The sequence below is a fragment of the Rhopalosiphum maidis genome, chromosome 4 (genome assembly GCF_003676215.2).
Source record: "Rhopalosiphum maidis isolate BTI-1 chromosome 4, ASM367621v3, whole genome shotgun sequence".
Classification (NCBI taxonomy): Eukaryota; Metazoa; Arthropoda; class Insecta; order Hemiptera; family Aphididae; genus Rhopalosiphum; species Rhopalosiphum maidis.
This window is the reverse complement of record NC_040880.1, coordinates 1591853-1606973: the sequence shown is the minus strand read 5'-3', so window position 1 is coordinate 1606973 and position 15121 is coordinate 1591853. Positions and strand designations below refer to the sequence as shown.

At 30.0% G+C, this 15121-nt stretch overlaps 2 protein-coding genes across 3 annotated transcripts in view; one reads left to right on the top strand and one right to left on the bottom strand.

Moving 5' to 3' along the window:
- The window catches only part of LOC113550421 (four and a half LIM domains protein 2), an 88781-nt gene that overhangs the window by 10593 nt on the left and 63067 nt on the right, over nt 1-15121 (top strand). Inside the window, exon 1 of one of the 2 annotated variants that reach the window (XM_026952232.1) lies at nt 3573-3876. The exons of the other annotated variant lie outside the window; for it this stretch is intronic. The gene's annotated coding sequence lies outside the window, so the exon portion shown is untranslated. Of the gene's footprint in view, nt 1-3572; nt 3877-15121 lie in introns of those variants that run through there. 2 annotated transcript variants of the gene reach the window in all.
- Nucleotides 7745-10548, bottom strand: LOC113550422 (cuticle protein 19-like). The gene is made up of 3 exons (XM_026952236.1): nt 10534-10548; nt 9753-9854; nt 7745-8468 (listed from the first exon to the last, which is right to left on the bottom strand). The coding sequence occupies exons 1-3, from the start codon at nt 10546-10548 to the stop codon at nt 8223-8225; spliced, it is 363 nt and encodes a 120-aa protein (XP_026808037.1). The 3' UTR covers nt 7745-8222.

Here is a 15121-nt window from a genome sequence, read left to right as displayed (position 1 = left end):
TAACATGTATTAAAAATTTAACCTATATTATAGTGTTGTTAACAGTCTTATTATTATAAGTTTTTGAGGTTACTAATATCCAGTGACTATGTGAGTCTAACTGTTGGTTTAGTTTTCTATATTATATCTATTTTATAATTTTATTTTAATGTTTGAATAAAGTTATATTGTTATACTTTCAAAATAGACTACAATAACTACAATAGTAAATATTATACTACTTAACTTTCTAATTTATTATCTGTTATTCAAGTGATTTTCTGAATAGAAAAAATCATCGAGAACTAAAAAAAAAAAACACAATTATATCAATGTATATGTACAGATAATAGATTCCGTTTAATAGCTTTAGTTTTCTATAATAGCTTCACACATTTTTACATTCGCAGTGTACAATCATTGATATATTGAAAGTGGTAATAATTTTATCTTTTCATTGACATTTTTAATTTTATTATTATTGTTTTATCATATAAAATTAATATAAATTTAACAAAAAATCACCGATAAACCTATTACAATGAATTATTATTTAATTATTTTAATATTTTATCGCTGTAATAATCTACTGCATTAATTCCATGATAACATTATATTATAAAAACACATACATCGATTATTATGTCAACTTTGGAAGGTAAGAAATTATATTCAGTTATTTTTTTAATCCGTTTTGATAATATAGCGAATTACACATTTTTATCGATATCTGGCCAATGACCGTATGGCTGAATACACTTAGTGTAAATTTTTTTGAAGTTCATTAAAATAATAATTTTTTTTATGTAATAAATTTTGATTGTAGAATGATAGTGTTATATAATATGTAGTTTAATTCACATTTTTAAATATTACAAAAAGTTTATAATTATATTAGATACCTATAGTAAATCTACACTTAGAGATTACCAATTTTTTGTTCTAAAAATAATTTAAAACTTTATCAGTCATTTAGTTTTTTGAAAGTCATACATGATTTGATGAGTTGCCGTGACCAAGTTTAGGCATTATGAGTGCTGACTGTTTGGTTTGTTTTGAATTTATGATTTATCACACATAATAATAAGCATAATGTCATGTAAGTAATATTATAATTAGTATGACGGTGAAGTTAACAATTTCGGTATTCACATCTTGCACGTTTCGGTTATTTTGTTTATGAACTCTATAAAAGGATGTAAACTCAACTTCTATTTACGATAAATAATTTACCTATCATTCACGCAAACATTAGACGGCGGAACGTTTTGATTTTCTTGTTTAGTCAAGACTTTTAATTACCATCAATATGAATCGTTTAAAATATTTTGTTGTATTCTATCAAATAAATAAGACAAAGAATTAATTTACAAAATCACCATCAGTTTATAATCTATACAGCATTATTCGGTTATTAATATATTTGCAAATAGTTATTAAAACTTTAATCGGACAGGCCTAATTGAACCACGACCACGGGTAATAGCAATGACGTTGAACGAGCGTCAATCAATGAACACGAGACTGACTGTAAATCATGTTTTCGATCATGTTTTCTTTCATAAAAAAAACTACTATGAAGTATTATAGTGATAATAAATAATAATTACATATTGTGTCAAATTATATACTAAATTGTGATTAGGTGGGAGACACCTTGACTAGTGGAGTGTTTGAAGCATGGTAACGAGAAGGGGAATGATGATTGAAATATTATGATTTGTTACGAAGAGTTTCGTCTTGAAGTTTTAAATTAATTACTTTTTTGATATTTTTATTGGTAATATTCAATTTTTATTTTGCATAATGTAAATTTGATAATTTTATTATTATATATATATTTATATACAATTAAAAGTCAAGGCGGGTTGGTAGTGTAAAATAATATTGCACGATTATGATACATTAATATATTATTATACATTTATACATTGTACAAATAAACCACAGAGATACCTATCTATTTAAAGTATTGTATACAATATAATTTATAAGCTATTACCTAAGTGATATTTTCCTTGTCGTTATATTATTATACCGTTTAGTATATTATTACCATACAACATGCGTATACCTTTGTTTAAACATATTATAGCTGAAAATATTAAGAGGTTGTGAATTGCGGGGAGATTTTTATTTTAACGCCTCTTTTAATACACCAGACTTGTATGCATAATAATCTTGACGCTATATGTCCAGTAATTGTCCACATTCTTGTTGTCTCTGTCTTAGTGTCTTATTAGATACACATATCATTTTAAATTTACATTCAATATTTCCAATTTGGTTTTGTCGTTAATAATATAAGAGTAAAATAATAAATGTAACATGTAACATTGTAAAAATCTCAAAGACGATAATATTATCTGTGCAATCTGTTCAGTTCTTTTTCATATTTAAATTTTTAGAGTGAGTTAAATTTTTTTTTACAATTTGAGAGTATTAAATACTGTTACAATTAGACAAAAATAATTTTATCTTTTACTTAACCTCTTTATTGAATTAATCAGCTAATTATCATTAATTATAATATACTGTATAGTGTATACATTTGCTATATAATTATGGCCTAATTATTTCTGTAACGTCTCGAACGGGTTGTTTCCGCGGTTTGGCTGCAGTCACCTGGTACCGAGGCAGCATATCTTAAGCATATTTAATATAGCCATGAAAGAAGTTTTAACCTGACGTGTGGATTTGGTGGGTGTAATCAACCAAAATCGACGTATATGGTATAATAAAATTATGTAATGAAATAATGAATTATGATTATGGCGTTTCAGTCGAACGCCTAAATAGCGAACCGACAACGTCTGTCTTGTCCAAGTACGCGTATACCTACATAATATAATAACTTCGAATAACGTACAGTGGATTTTGCATGCATTCAAAAATAAAATTGCGTTGGCCTAAAAATATATCTTGCCCGAGTGTTTGTATTAAAATAAAATTTAAATATTACAGAAATTTCAGAAATAGTAACACGAATCGTTGGCAGGTACGCAGCGTCTCTCTGTTTATAATAATACAATAATATGTATAATTTAACGCTATACGATGTATTATTATTATTACTGTCGTGTGCGGTGTGACGTACCTACCTCCGGCAAAATATTATTATTGCTACCATCGTTCAGTGTGTTGGCCATCGGCCACGTGGCGCGCAAACGGCCCGGAGCGAATTCGCGCGCGTGGATTGCACCGGAAGCGCACCGCCCCCACCCCGGTTTGACCGGTGGTATACGCGCACTTCCGGTCGCATCCGGTCTCGTAAATAACCGTTTACGGAACTGTTTTCGCCGCCCAGCGATTACCCGTATGAACACACGCATAGCCACACATGCACAATATGCGCGTATATACCTAACAAGATGTAGAAAACCTGTGCCGACGACAACGACGGCGGCAACGCAAGCTGTTTTATTTTATATTTCATGTTGGTCGCGTTTGCAGTTGGCACTCGGCGTCGACGGCGAGCGCGTACAAAAATAAACGACGGTGGCCGGCCGAGCCGAGCTGACGCGGTAAATACTAAATAATATCATATTATAGTCCGGTGCCGCCGTTACACGTATGTCCGAAGTTATATATTATTATTACAAGTTAGGTATAACGTACATACTTACACAATAATATAAATTATGGGACTTTATGTTGTATTACTTGAGGTCGCGATGTTCTAATAGTGATAGTGCGCCGCGACGTGATTTTAACAACTCTACTGCAAGACTTGATTATATTGTGATATTGTTACAAAAACTTCGTCATCGCTGACGCCACCGTGTATATAATTGTCGTATTTCGTTTTCATCGTCACCACTGTGTAATGTGACAATATGAGTTGTATACATCTCGGTGTGTCGGCTACATAATGTTATAATATTAGCCAGCCAACAGGTAAGACGACCGATCAGTATCCCTCCTTCCGGTTACGACCACCACAAATCTCTCATTCGTTCGTTTTCCACGAATGCAATTCGTCGAACGTTTTCAGACAATATTATTTCCATTCATAATATTTAAATTAAGTTCATACCTTCTTACCTTAGGGTCTATTTGATCCTATATGCGACGTGAAAGACTGCAGTTTTGAGTGTTTTGACCGTTTTAATAAATGCAGCGGTTATGAAAAAAATAATAAATGCATTTAAGATTTGTTCTATATTCAGTAATTAGTATTGGCTTTATTGTTGGTTATTTTTTTAACTTCAAAACTCATCAGTTAGTAATTATACTCAACATGCAAAGATTAACAGGTTTGATAAACATTGATTTGCCATTAGTAGGTAAAATTATTGTAGTACGATTTCGGGTGAAGTTTCTACTAGGTCAGTTCGAGACGATCACAAAAAGTTAAGTTCACAAGATTTTATTATAGTTAATTTTTTGTATATACGCACTTATTTACAAATTCAATAATATAGTTTCACACCAATATAAAATTACTTATAGTTGTTTTTCTGTTTCGTATTAATGTGACCAACCTAGGCAAAGATAATATAGTCGTAAAGATGCTTTTTTTATAATCACATGAAGTATTGCATACCTATACCTAATACCGGGCTTTTATTCATTGGTGCAATTAGATATGAAGTGAAGAAGCGGCTGAATTTGATGTGTAATAATTAAGGATCCGTTTTTCAAATGGTAAAAATTCTAATTTTTAACTGGGCTTAAATTTGCTATTTGTTTACTTATAACTTGTTACTTGTATATATGTTTTGGTTACAATAAATAAATAAATAAATAATTATTATTATCTATGTAGAACTGAGATAATATTGATTATATATTTACAAATTTACAATAGTACTCGATGCGAGGGAGTATTAATATTATCTATATAAACACGGTGGACACTGGACAGATTCTACATAGTTATATAGATATCAATCGGTATAAGCTACAGTAGGCATGTTCTTGTCATTCTACGGCCTCGACGAAACAAGTCGATGATATATTAATATCTCTATCATTTAATGGATACCTGAAAGACGGTATACGGCATAGGCCGGCCATGCATATGTGATGTGGATATATTGTGAGTTAAGACCTATGTACACTATATATTAATAATAATAGTAATATTATATAATTGGATCGGATATTGAACCAATCCCTACATATTATAGCGTTTCGAATTTTTATGCGAATTTTATGACCTGAGAATGGATGAAATGGCTATAAAATATTATACAACCTCGAATATATATTATATATATAACACTATAATTATTTTATTATAATATAATATTACGATGAAAAAATAAAATGCATCACGTATGGACATTATACTATATAGTACTCATGAATTATACAAAATGAAAAAACAGCGATGAACTTTATATGCCTACTACAGTACATCTATAAAATATTCTACATGTGTGAGTGGCGTAACTAAGAAAAACGGCTTAATCCTCTTCCTTCTAATAATAAAATAAATAACTGAAATAGTTGATTAAAAGTCTATTAAAATATTTTTTGTTGTTTTCATGTTACAGGTAATACATTTATGTATTACTTATTAATGTTAAAAAAAAACTTTTAAAAAAGTAATGATGGATGTATATTATTGCATTTTGGGTATACAATTTCTAGGATTAGCTATCTTCCATACTTCCTGCTGCCCCAAACACAAAAATAAATGCATCCTTATAAAACCAATGGATTTTTCATATCGTCTTAAAATAAAGCCTAAAATTTGTAATGGTATGTATAGGACTATAGGAGAGTGGAACCCTAACATTTATTTTAAGTTAACACGGAACTAACCTTATTCGAAATTTTAACCTTAGATAAGTTTATGGTTCTAACGTCCAGATAACATAAAAATATTGCCAATATAAAAAATTTGAATAATAACTCATCAGTGGTTAATGGCGTATCCAAATATCGATTATGTGGTACCTCTATTTTTAGAAATAATTGTATGAATTGTCCCTAACACAAATGATTCGCTTGGATGTGGGTTATCCTTCCAACAAATCACATTAATAAACTTCTTGAATTTTCTTTCTTAATAGTTAATAATATTCGTTAATATTTGTTTGTGTTTAATTAAATGCTCAAATTTGACAAATTTATTGTTATAGATATGTACATTTTTAAATTCATAAAAATAAACAATGTCTAACTTCCATCGTCGTCTCGTGATGCCACACAATTTAGTTTGTAATATTATAATGTGCGACTTTGTATACGGTTGAAATCGTAAACAACGAATTAAAAATTTAAATACGTCCTGGCGGTATTGGGTTTACTAATTATATTAACCAAATATACGTATAATTTACAACAGATATTTCTTAATTTAGATTTGTGTTTGTGCTATTATTTTATTTCACGGTTTATTTTATATACGTGACGATGAGTGATGTAGGCCATAAATGTACGCGGTTCATACGATATCGAATAAAGACAACGAAGACAAAACAAAGCGTGTGTCCGAGTGTTAAAAGAATAATAAAAAATCTTTGCGATCCGTCCTTCAGGAGCGTAGCATTGATCGAATGTGGTTCATCGAGGTTTTGTATTATATACAGAGAAAACCGAGAAACCAAGAGAAACCGGTACATCGCGTTTTTATCGTACACAACCGAGTTATTTCAAGAAAATGTCGAAAGTTAAATGTAATTACAACGGTAGACCTTATACTGCATCATAATGACTTTAATATTATGATATATTAATATGGCATATACTTACACAGAACTTATACCGTAGGTTTGGCGAGTGTAATTCGTACAATAATATTATACCTATTGTTTCGTCTCAAAGTGACCATCGAAAAAAGTCCTTATACCTATGTCCTATATGTGTAGATATATAAACGTACATCAACTTTACAGTCGACTAATAATTGTATTTCACATTCTAATTTCGGAAGTCATATCAATACGCTTAGTATCTAATAATACCATATAATATACGAGTATTATATAGTTATACATTTATAATATACACAAACGAGAGTCGCGAAACCGACAAAGTGTGATGTTCTAGAATGTTGAAAATCAACTATATAATATCATAAATATTATAATATACCTACATTAATTTTATATTGGTTGATTTTATTATCACTGTACAGTCTAATTATTTCGATCACTTTATGATTTTGAAAATATTTATGTTTTTATTAATTAAGCTTGAAATACTTGTAACTTGCTGGACCTATATGGGCATTTGATTTTTATACTTCAAAATTTTCAAAAATATACCTACTAAAAATTCAGAATTTGAAATTAAAAATTTGCGATTTGCTATAAAAAAGTAAAATATTAATAAAGAATAACATTAAAAATATGTATTTTTTAAAAATATTTTTAAATAAATATATCGTTTTTGTTTTTCAAAAACTTTATATTTGAATGATTCACTAAAACAACAATTTACTGAAAAAATTATATATTATTATATAGTGATAAAATAATCAGCCTGTACCATACTGTAAACCAAAGATAATAAAAAAAGGATGGGACATCGCAGCTACATATTTTATAATTGCATTTAAAAAAAAAATGTGAAGTGCATCATGTCATTTTATCACAGCAGCCATAAACCATAGTGAAATTATACTAGTTTCTACAATTTTGGCCAAAAGCCTTACTTACATAATGTTAATTTATATTATGAATATGTTCTATATACATTTTTTTTATTATTTATATTATGGTAGTGCGACTATTGTATATTGTGAGTTTTGCGTTTATACCTATAATATAACGGTTAACGTGTGAAAATACGAACAACTGTTGGACTTTACATTTTTTTTAAATATCTATACTTTATTCATTATAAAAACAAACCGATATAAAATAATACTAATAATAATACAAATGATTAACAATGGAAGTGATTAAAAATGTACATACATATTATATGGGTATACACACCACGCGTAGTCCGAGTACACACATCATGTACCTGCAATATTTATTATTTTATAATAAAGTATAAAAATATAATTATATGATTTTTTATTAAAATAAGAGTCTACGCGTGTTGTCGAGGAAGGAAAGGGAAATAACGTATATATATAATATATTAATAATCGTATTATATTATGTATTATGACCGGGTGACGACGACGGTGCACGGTGTAGCAATACGACAACATTGTTATGATAATATAATATTAAATTTATAATATGTTATCATCGTTGTCGTTGTCGGTACCGCTGTGCACCGGAAATCGGTTGCCCCAGCGGTGATGTAGGGTCGCCGGCTTTGCGGACGCCGATTTAAAAGTCGAACGCATCGTTGCTGGGCTTCCTGTAGCCTGTGTTTCCGCTGTCGGACCGGCTAACCACTGCGTTGAAACCTGTTTCTGGGTCGGCGGTGTATTCGACCAGCCTCATGGCGCCATCGGGTTCCAGAACACTGTACGCTCCCTTGACCACATCACCCTCACGCGCTTCCCATTGGCTCTTCACATCGTACGTTTCCGGATCATGAACTGCGTAATCGAATTTGTACGCTTTGGGTGCCTGTCATATAAAACACACGAGTGTCGTCCGTTATTTGAGTTATCTTTTCGATATTATAAAAATGTTGTTATTCTTATAACTATTACAGCATATGTAATTATTTATCACATTTAACGAATATGGCGACGGACTAAATTGCGTTTATCGCAGGACTCGATCAAACGTTGGTGGACAAATCGAACAAAAACATTACGCTAAACTCGTACCGCTATCATAGTATAGTAAAATAACAAGAATGGCCGATGGTGTGTGAGTGCTTACTGGACCGTTGAAGATAGTGATAACGACGATAACAATGAAAGAAATGAGCGAGATCGCGCGTACAATATACCGTATTGTATTCAAGACGGTTACGGCCAGTACACGATTATAAAATATTATTATTACTGCCGCAATAGCTATTCGCTGGCGTAGGTTTATAATGTGACGACGACGTTGCTTAACCATAGCACTTTACCAGCTGTTCCGGTCCGTTACAAACACTGCGTACTTATTTATACGTTATCGTGTATGACATTGTTGTTATATTTTAAGTTATTTACCCGACTGGGTGATAGTGTAATGTAATTTTTAGTCGATTTAACCGAAAACGAGCTGTAGTATAGGTCGTTGCCGCGTGTAACCGATACATGGCGGGGGTACCTTAACAATACAGTGGAATGTCGTGTGAGAAAATTATATTATGTCGTATTGAACAAACGAAATCGGTTATCGCGAGTGAAAAATTACAAACTAAGTATAGTCGTTATTGGCAGAAAAAACATTGATATTAACTAAAACGTTTAGCGTGCTTACAGCCTTTGTCATGCATTACAAATCTATAACTGTCGATATTTATTAGTAGTTTTAGTGGTAAATGCCTACAGAGCTCCAGGCCACCAAATTAGGATAACCACCCCCCATATGTAGATGTTTGGCGAAGAATATAATTATAATATAACCTATTCACATCACAAATAGATGATAATATACTGTTATAATTATTTAATTTTAGTGGGAAAGAAGGAGTATATGGTTCAAGATTTTAAACACTTAAAATAAGGCATATACCTCATCTCAAATAAAAAATTAAGTTTCACAGGTATTTAAAAATTATGATGTCCTTAAAAATGAGTTATGATAAGAAGGTATGACAATTTTTTGTGGGCATTAAGAAGTATGGATTCAAGTTCCATTTTCAAATTTGGTCACAGCTAATTTAAACTAATTGACAATAATAATGTAACAAGTGGACGGGATCGCGTTTCAAATAATTAAAATAAATGTACAAGATCGTCTACTCACGTAATTTTCGGCAGATTCTGAGCTCTGGGATCGGGGTCCTCCTTCGACGAAAATTGGTATGGCCATGGTGCATGCTGTCATCACGCTCAGTGCAGCTAATATCTAAAAAACACACACGCACGCCGCAAATATACGACGACGGTTTCAGTATATTAACACGACTCTTGAAACAAATAGCGGAAGATGACGAGATACCATAACAATATTATACATAGTTATCTGAATTCAGGACTTGGTACACTAAGGTTTTTTTAAAAAAAAAATCGTTTAAATATGTTAACAAAAAAAGGAGAAATATTCCATTGAATAATATTATAAATAGTATGAAATAATGAAAGCTGTAAAAATATGTAAAATATGAGTTTTTTTACGTTTTTCTTTTTAAATTAAGAACATCAGAGATAATAGAAGATATATTTCTTTGTTGACATTCAAAGAAGTATTTGTTTTTATGTAAACACTTTTTAAACAAATTTTCAAAATGTAGAAAAATTAAATATCACACATCGAAAAAATATAAATGTTTGATGATTTTATACAAATATTTATTTTTTTATGAACTATTTAGAATATTCTAAATAAAAGTTATAACATGTGCAACAAGGCAAACGAATTTTACAGAAAAAAACACTTGAATCCGAAATCCAGAATCTTGAAATTTTTGAAACCACTAGTATAAAATCATACTCTTTGTGTGTAGTAGTAACTACCAATAAAAATATTATCGATTTTATTGAGTACCAAGCACTGATATAACAAATCATGATAAAAGTTTACTCACTTGACACGATCTCATGGTGTAGATGTGTTGATAGTGAACGACGATGGGTTTCACAGTTATACGATGTAGTCGCAATGAAACGTGTAATAAAATATTTTGTTATAATATATGCGATATATTAATATTATTATATTTTATTGTTTTGAATAATAGTCGTTGAGACCCGAACTATCGAACACTGATAACATACAAGTCTCGGCCTGGGATTTTATACATTTTTCAAACGTCCCCCACGTCGTAGGTCTCTACCACCACCTCCGCAGCTGGTTATTTCCCGAGACACGTTTTCCCGAATTGGACACGCGACACTGACGACGTAATACACTACCGTTGGGGAAATGGGGAGACGGCGACAGGGCACTCGAATGCCAAGGTCGGCGTGTAAACGGTTTTCACATCGTCACAGCGTTTTCTTGGCGGAGATGTGGGTCAACGCGCCGTGGTTGCAGTTACGCCAGAAAAAAATACTTAATATTATACAGCTGAAGAGTTTGCATAATTGGATGCGCTAATCTCCAGAAACTGCTATATTGATTTCAATACAATTTATATCAATTGATTTCTTGAAGATCGGGTAGGTAGTGTTTTAAGCTTATTATTTCTACCCTTAAGGGTTGGTATGGAGTGGCTCACACGTAATTTTAGTTTTTTCACGAAAATCGAATAATTTTTTGTTTACATTATGTGTATGGTTGCAAAGAGTTACAGAAATAAAATTGTAAAAAAAATTGGTATAGATTATCCTACCCACTATGCATTGTTATAGGTTTTTTTTTTTTTAATAAATTAAATAATATTATTATTTAATAGTATTGTTTATTATTCAAATGCAAAACAAAATGCAATCTTTATATTTGTAGTTTTAATATTTAAAAATATTCATCCGATTTTGACAAAAGTTTCAAATATTGTTCTTGGAAATATCAAAAAAGCCTAGAGAATAATTTAAACCTCGTTTCAAAATATACCGAGTGCTTTACATATTCTATTACAAGTTAGGTTAGGTTAGGATTGCACATCTTAGTCGAATTAGTTGACAAAGTGAGATAGATACATCGAGACCGATTAGCTAGTGAATTGAGGAACATTAAAACCTAGAAACAATGATATATTTCAGAATATTATATTATATTAGTTCATTTTGGGTAAAATAATACTCAGATGTATAAATGTTAAAAAACTGAAAATGTGAACCAAAAACATAATATCTATAGGTATAAGGTATCTACTACCTAATCTGTATAATATGTGTTATACCTACACATCTATGATCGATAATCATTATTTAATAAAAAACACTACGTTATCATGAATACAATTTAAAATTTAGAAACTTAAATAAAATTAAACAATTATTTAATTTAAAAACATTGTTATGGTTTGTGCGTTCTCAGTGGACCAATAGAAACACGTATATTAATATTTGCTGGGATATTTTATTTTCAGATATTTTTTATCTATTATTTATTCATGTTTACTATATTTTATCACCAGATATTTTTTCACGAATCTCATGAATGGTTTTCTTATCGACTCAGATAGACGCTACACCTTCATCTGCAGTGCAAAGATATTTGTTCAGATGCATGCATCCCATTTCCTACACAAATAAACACTGCGTAAATGGTTCGCAGACAACGTTATATTAAACATTACTCCATCCAATGAATATATTTTTTAATGGATGAAGTAAAATTATATTCTCGAGTGTTAAAAATCATATATGTATATCGTTTAATGTAAAAAACAATTTTAGCGGAGTTTAGTTGATTTGATTTATTCAATAGTTTTATTTGTTTTATTCACAGCATGTTGTTGTTATCAATTATTTTTTCAAATGTTTCTTAAAAATTAAAGCTTTTCCTTTGAAAAACATATATTAACCATAGTAAATTCAACAATACTTTTACAGTATATTTTTATTCGTATTATCTAATTATTGTAATTTTGGTGTCAATAAAGACATTATAATCTGGACTTTTTATGAATCTAAATGGTGTAAACACTAAATAATATAAGGTTAGCTACTTAAATGTAAACAATGTTTACAATAATTTATTTTTATCATATATTATCATCGTTGATAAATTCATTAAAAACTTGCTTATAAGTAACATTTTTGCAAAATCTTTAAAAATTAATGCAAACCAAATAATACAATATCGATAATAACCAACTGAACTATTAACTTAATGTATACATTCTTGAAATTATATTGTTATAATATTTTACATCATTTATTTTAGATATAACACTACAGTTATGCAACTTTGACGGTTCTCAAACTATATGGATATTTAATATGATCGATCTTATAATTTTTCTCAACGACCGTTGTAAAAAAAGAAAGTAAATTGGTGACTTATTTGGTACCTATATTATTATATTTTTGCCTACTAGTACTGTAACAATGGGGTGGGGGAGGCATTTCCTCATACTCGCCAACTATAAATCTGGTTCTGTGCGGCATCGATATAATATTCTCTATACGCAAGCGCGGATCCGTGTATAGTTTTCATTGTGGCGAGAAATATGTTGCTGTCCGCTGTTGTTGTATTATATATGTGTATAGTCAATCGTTTGTTACGCGATTTAAATTTTTTTTATTGTGTTTATTAAATTTTTCTTTTCCGCGCTGAAAATTGTTTCATGCGATAATGTTGTAAAAAGACTCACATTCCATTGTATACGCGTCAGTACACCTTTATTATTCCGATAAAAGGTTTTTAATACACTTTACCAACGCATTCGTTTTTGGTTATTGTTATAGATTCGGCGCCGATTATAATTCTATGTCCATAATTAAAATTCACTCCTCAATGATAATGTTCTGCACGTTTGATCATAGTACGACACACGTCATATACATAATTGAACGCGCAATCAACTTTCTTTGTAGGCAATCGTTTTTTGAAAGTCATTAATTACTGCTTTTAAATTAAACTGCCAACATTTCCATACCAAACAGTCACTACTTTTGATCTATTATATTTGTGCCATTAGTAATAATCCACGTTACACGTATATTCACACGTGAACACTTTGATTCGAATGGATAGAAATATATTGCTTTTAAAATATTTAATATACGCTTTATCCACGCTCATAGTTTATCATTGACGAATTATGTACAAAAACAATATTTTAAATAGACATTTAAATTTTTATAAGTATGATATCAGTTTATTCATAGTTTATACATCAGAAGTATAATATTATAACAATAAAATTTGGATAGGTATATAATGGTGAAAGTGCTTAAGGGGCAAGTCACACGGTTGTCTTGAATGAATGTTCAGAACAAAGATAAAATTTCCAAAAGCGTCTCGCCCGTTTTAAAAAATAAATAAATAAGAATAAACTATTTTTCTATGATAGATTGCTCCATTTTAGTTTAGACCGTCTTTCTGAGTTGTCCAGTAGTGATTGTGATGATAATGTGTTGATGAGGTGTTTTGAAATTACAGAACTTTAATGATTAAAATCTTTTTGTCTTTTGACGATGATTGGTGAAGATGTGAATTAAATCTTATTCACGTGCATAAATGGAGCTTGATATATTATGTACTTAATGGAAAGGGCTCTACTAGTTTTATTACTTACATAAATAAAATATTACTTAAATTTGAAAAACTTAGAATTAACTGACTTTAATATATTATTTCCACGCATAATATATATTTTAGGTTTCAATATTTACGTGTTTTTAAGTCCTACTGTATGTTAAGTGCCTGTTGTAAATATTTATACTAGAGTTTGAAGGAAGGTATTCAAAAATCAATCTATCGGATTAATGTAATGCTCGTATTGAATACATTATTTATAATCCAAATAATAATATTTAGAGTATTTGGAGCAATAGTTGTTGAACTAAAATTGGTAATCAATTCAGGGGCATATTATAATGATAATCTACAGCGTTATATTATCGTGAGTATATTATGTATAAGTGCGCTTCACTCTTATTATAATTTTTAGGGGAAACTTTAAAAACAAATTGCGATCGACATATAAAATCTACAATGTAAGTGTATATGGTCTGATGCTTTCTACATAATTTTATTCGTTCTGGTGTGCGGGAAGGCCAAGAACTGACGTGACGAAAAACGGCGAAAAATCGTACGAATAAAATATATTAAGCGTAGGATACTAGATAACACGGAGCACGATTGCCAGGCCGGCGGACCCGAACGTGCCAATTTTTCAAACTCTTATATTAATATTATTTTTATATTATAGGCATTATGTTTACCATAATATCGTGGAATATTAAATAAAATATTATTTATATTATTTTGAAAAGTATACGGCTAGTCATAGCCAAAGATTCATCTCTGTAGTACCCGATTTAGTAATAAATATAATGTTTATTGATTTCGATGTGATATTTCAAACTTGAAGAGCGATTTGGAATTTATTCGATTTCAAACGACTCGTAGATATACAGTTATTTTATTTTATATATTATATTATTATACCAATTTTAATATATAGCTTAATTAAGTTTTACCATAACACATGTTAATTTTTTGCTTAGTGTATATCTCATACAGTATTTATATACATACAGGATCTTTCAAATTATTTG

Coding starts and splice junctions, on each gene's coding strand:
- LOC113550422 (XM_026952236.1), bottom strand. Junction 8,469..9,752: donor CAGAATCTGCCGAAAATTAC/GTGAGTAGACGA, acceptor TTTATATGACAG/GCACCCAAAGCGTACAAATT.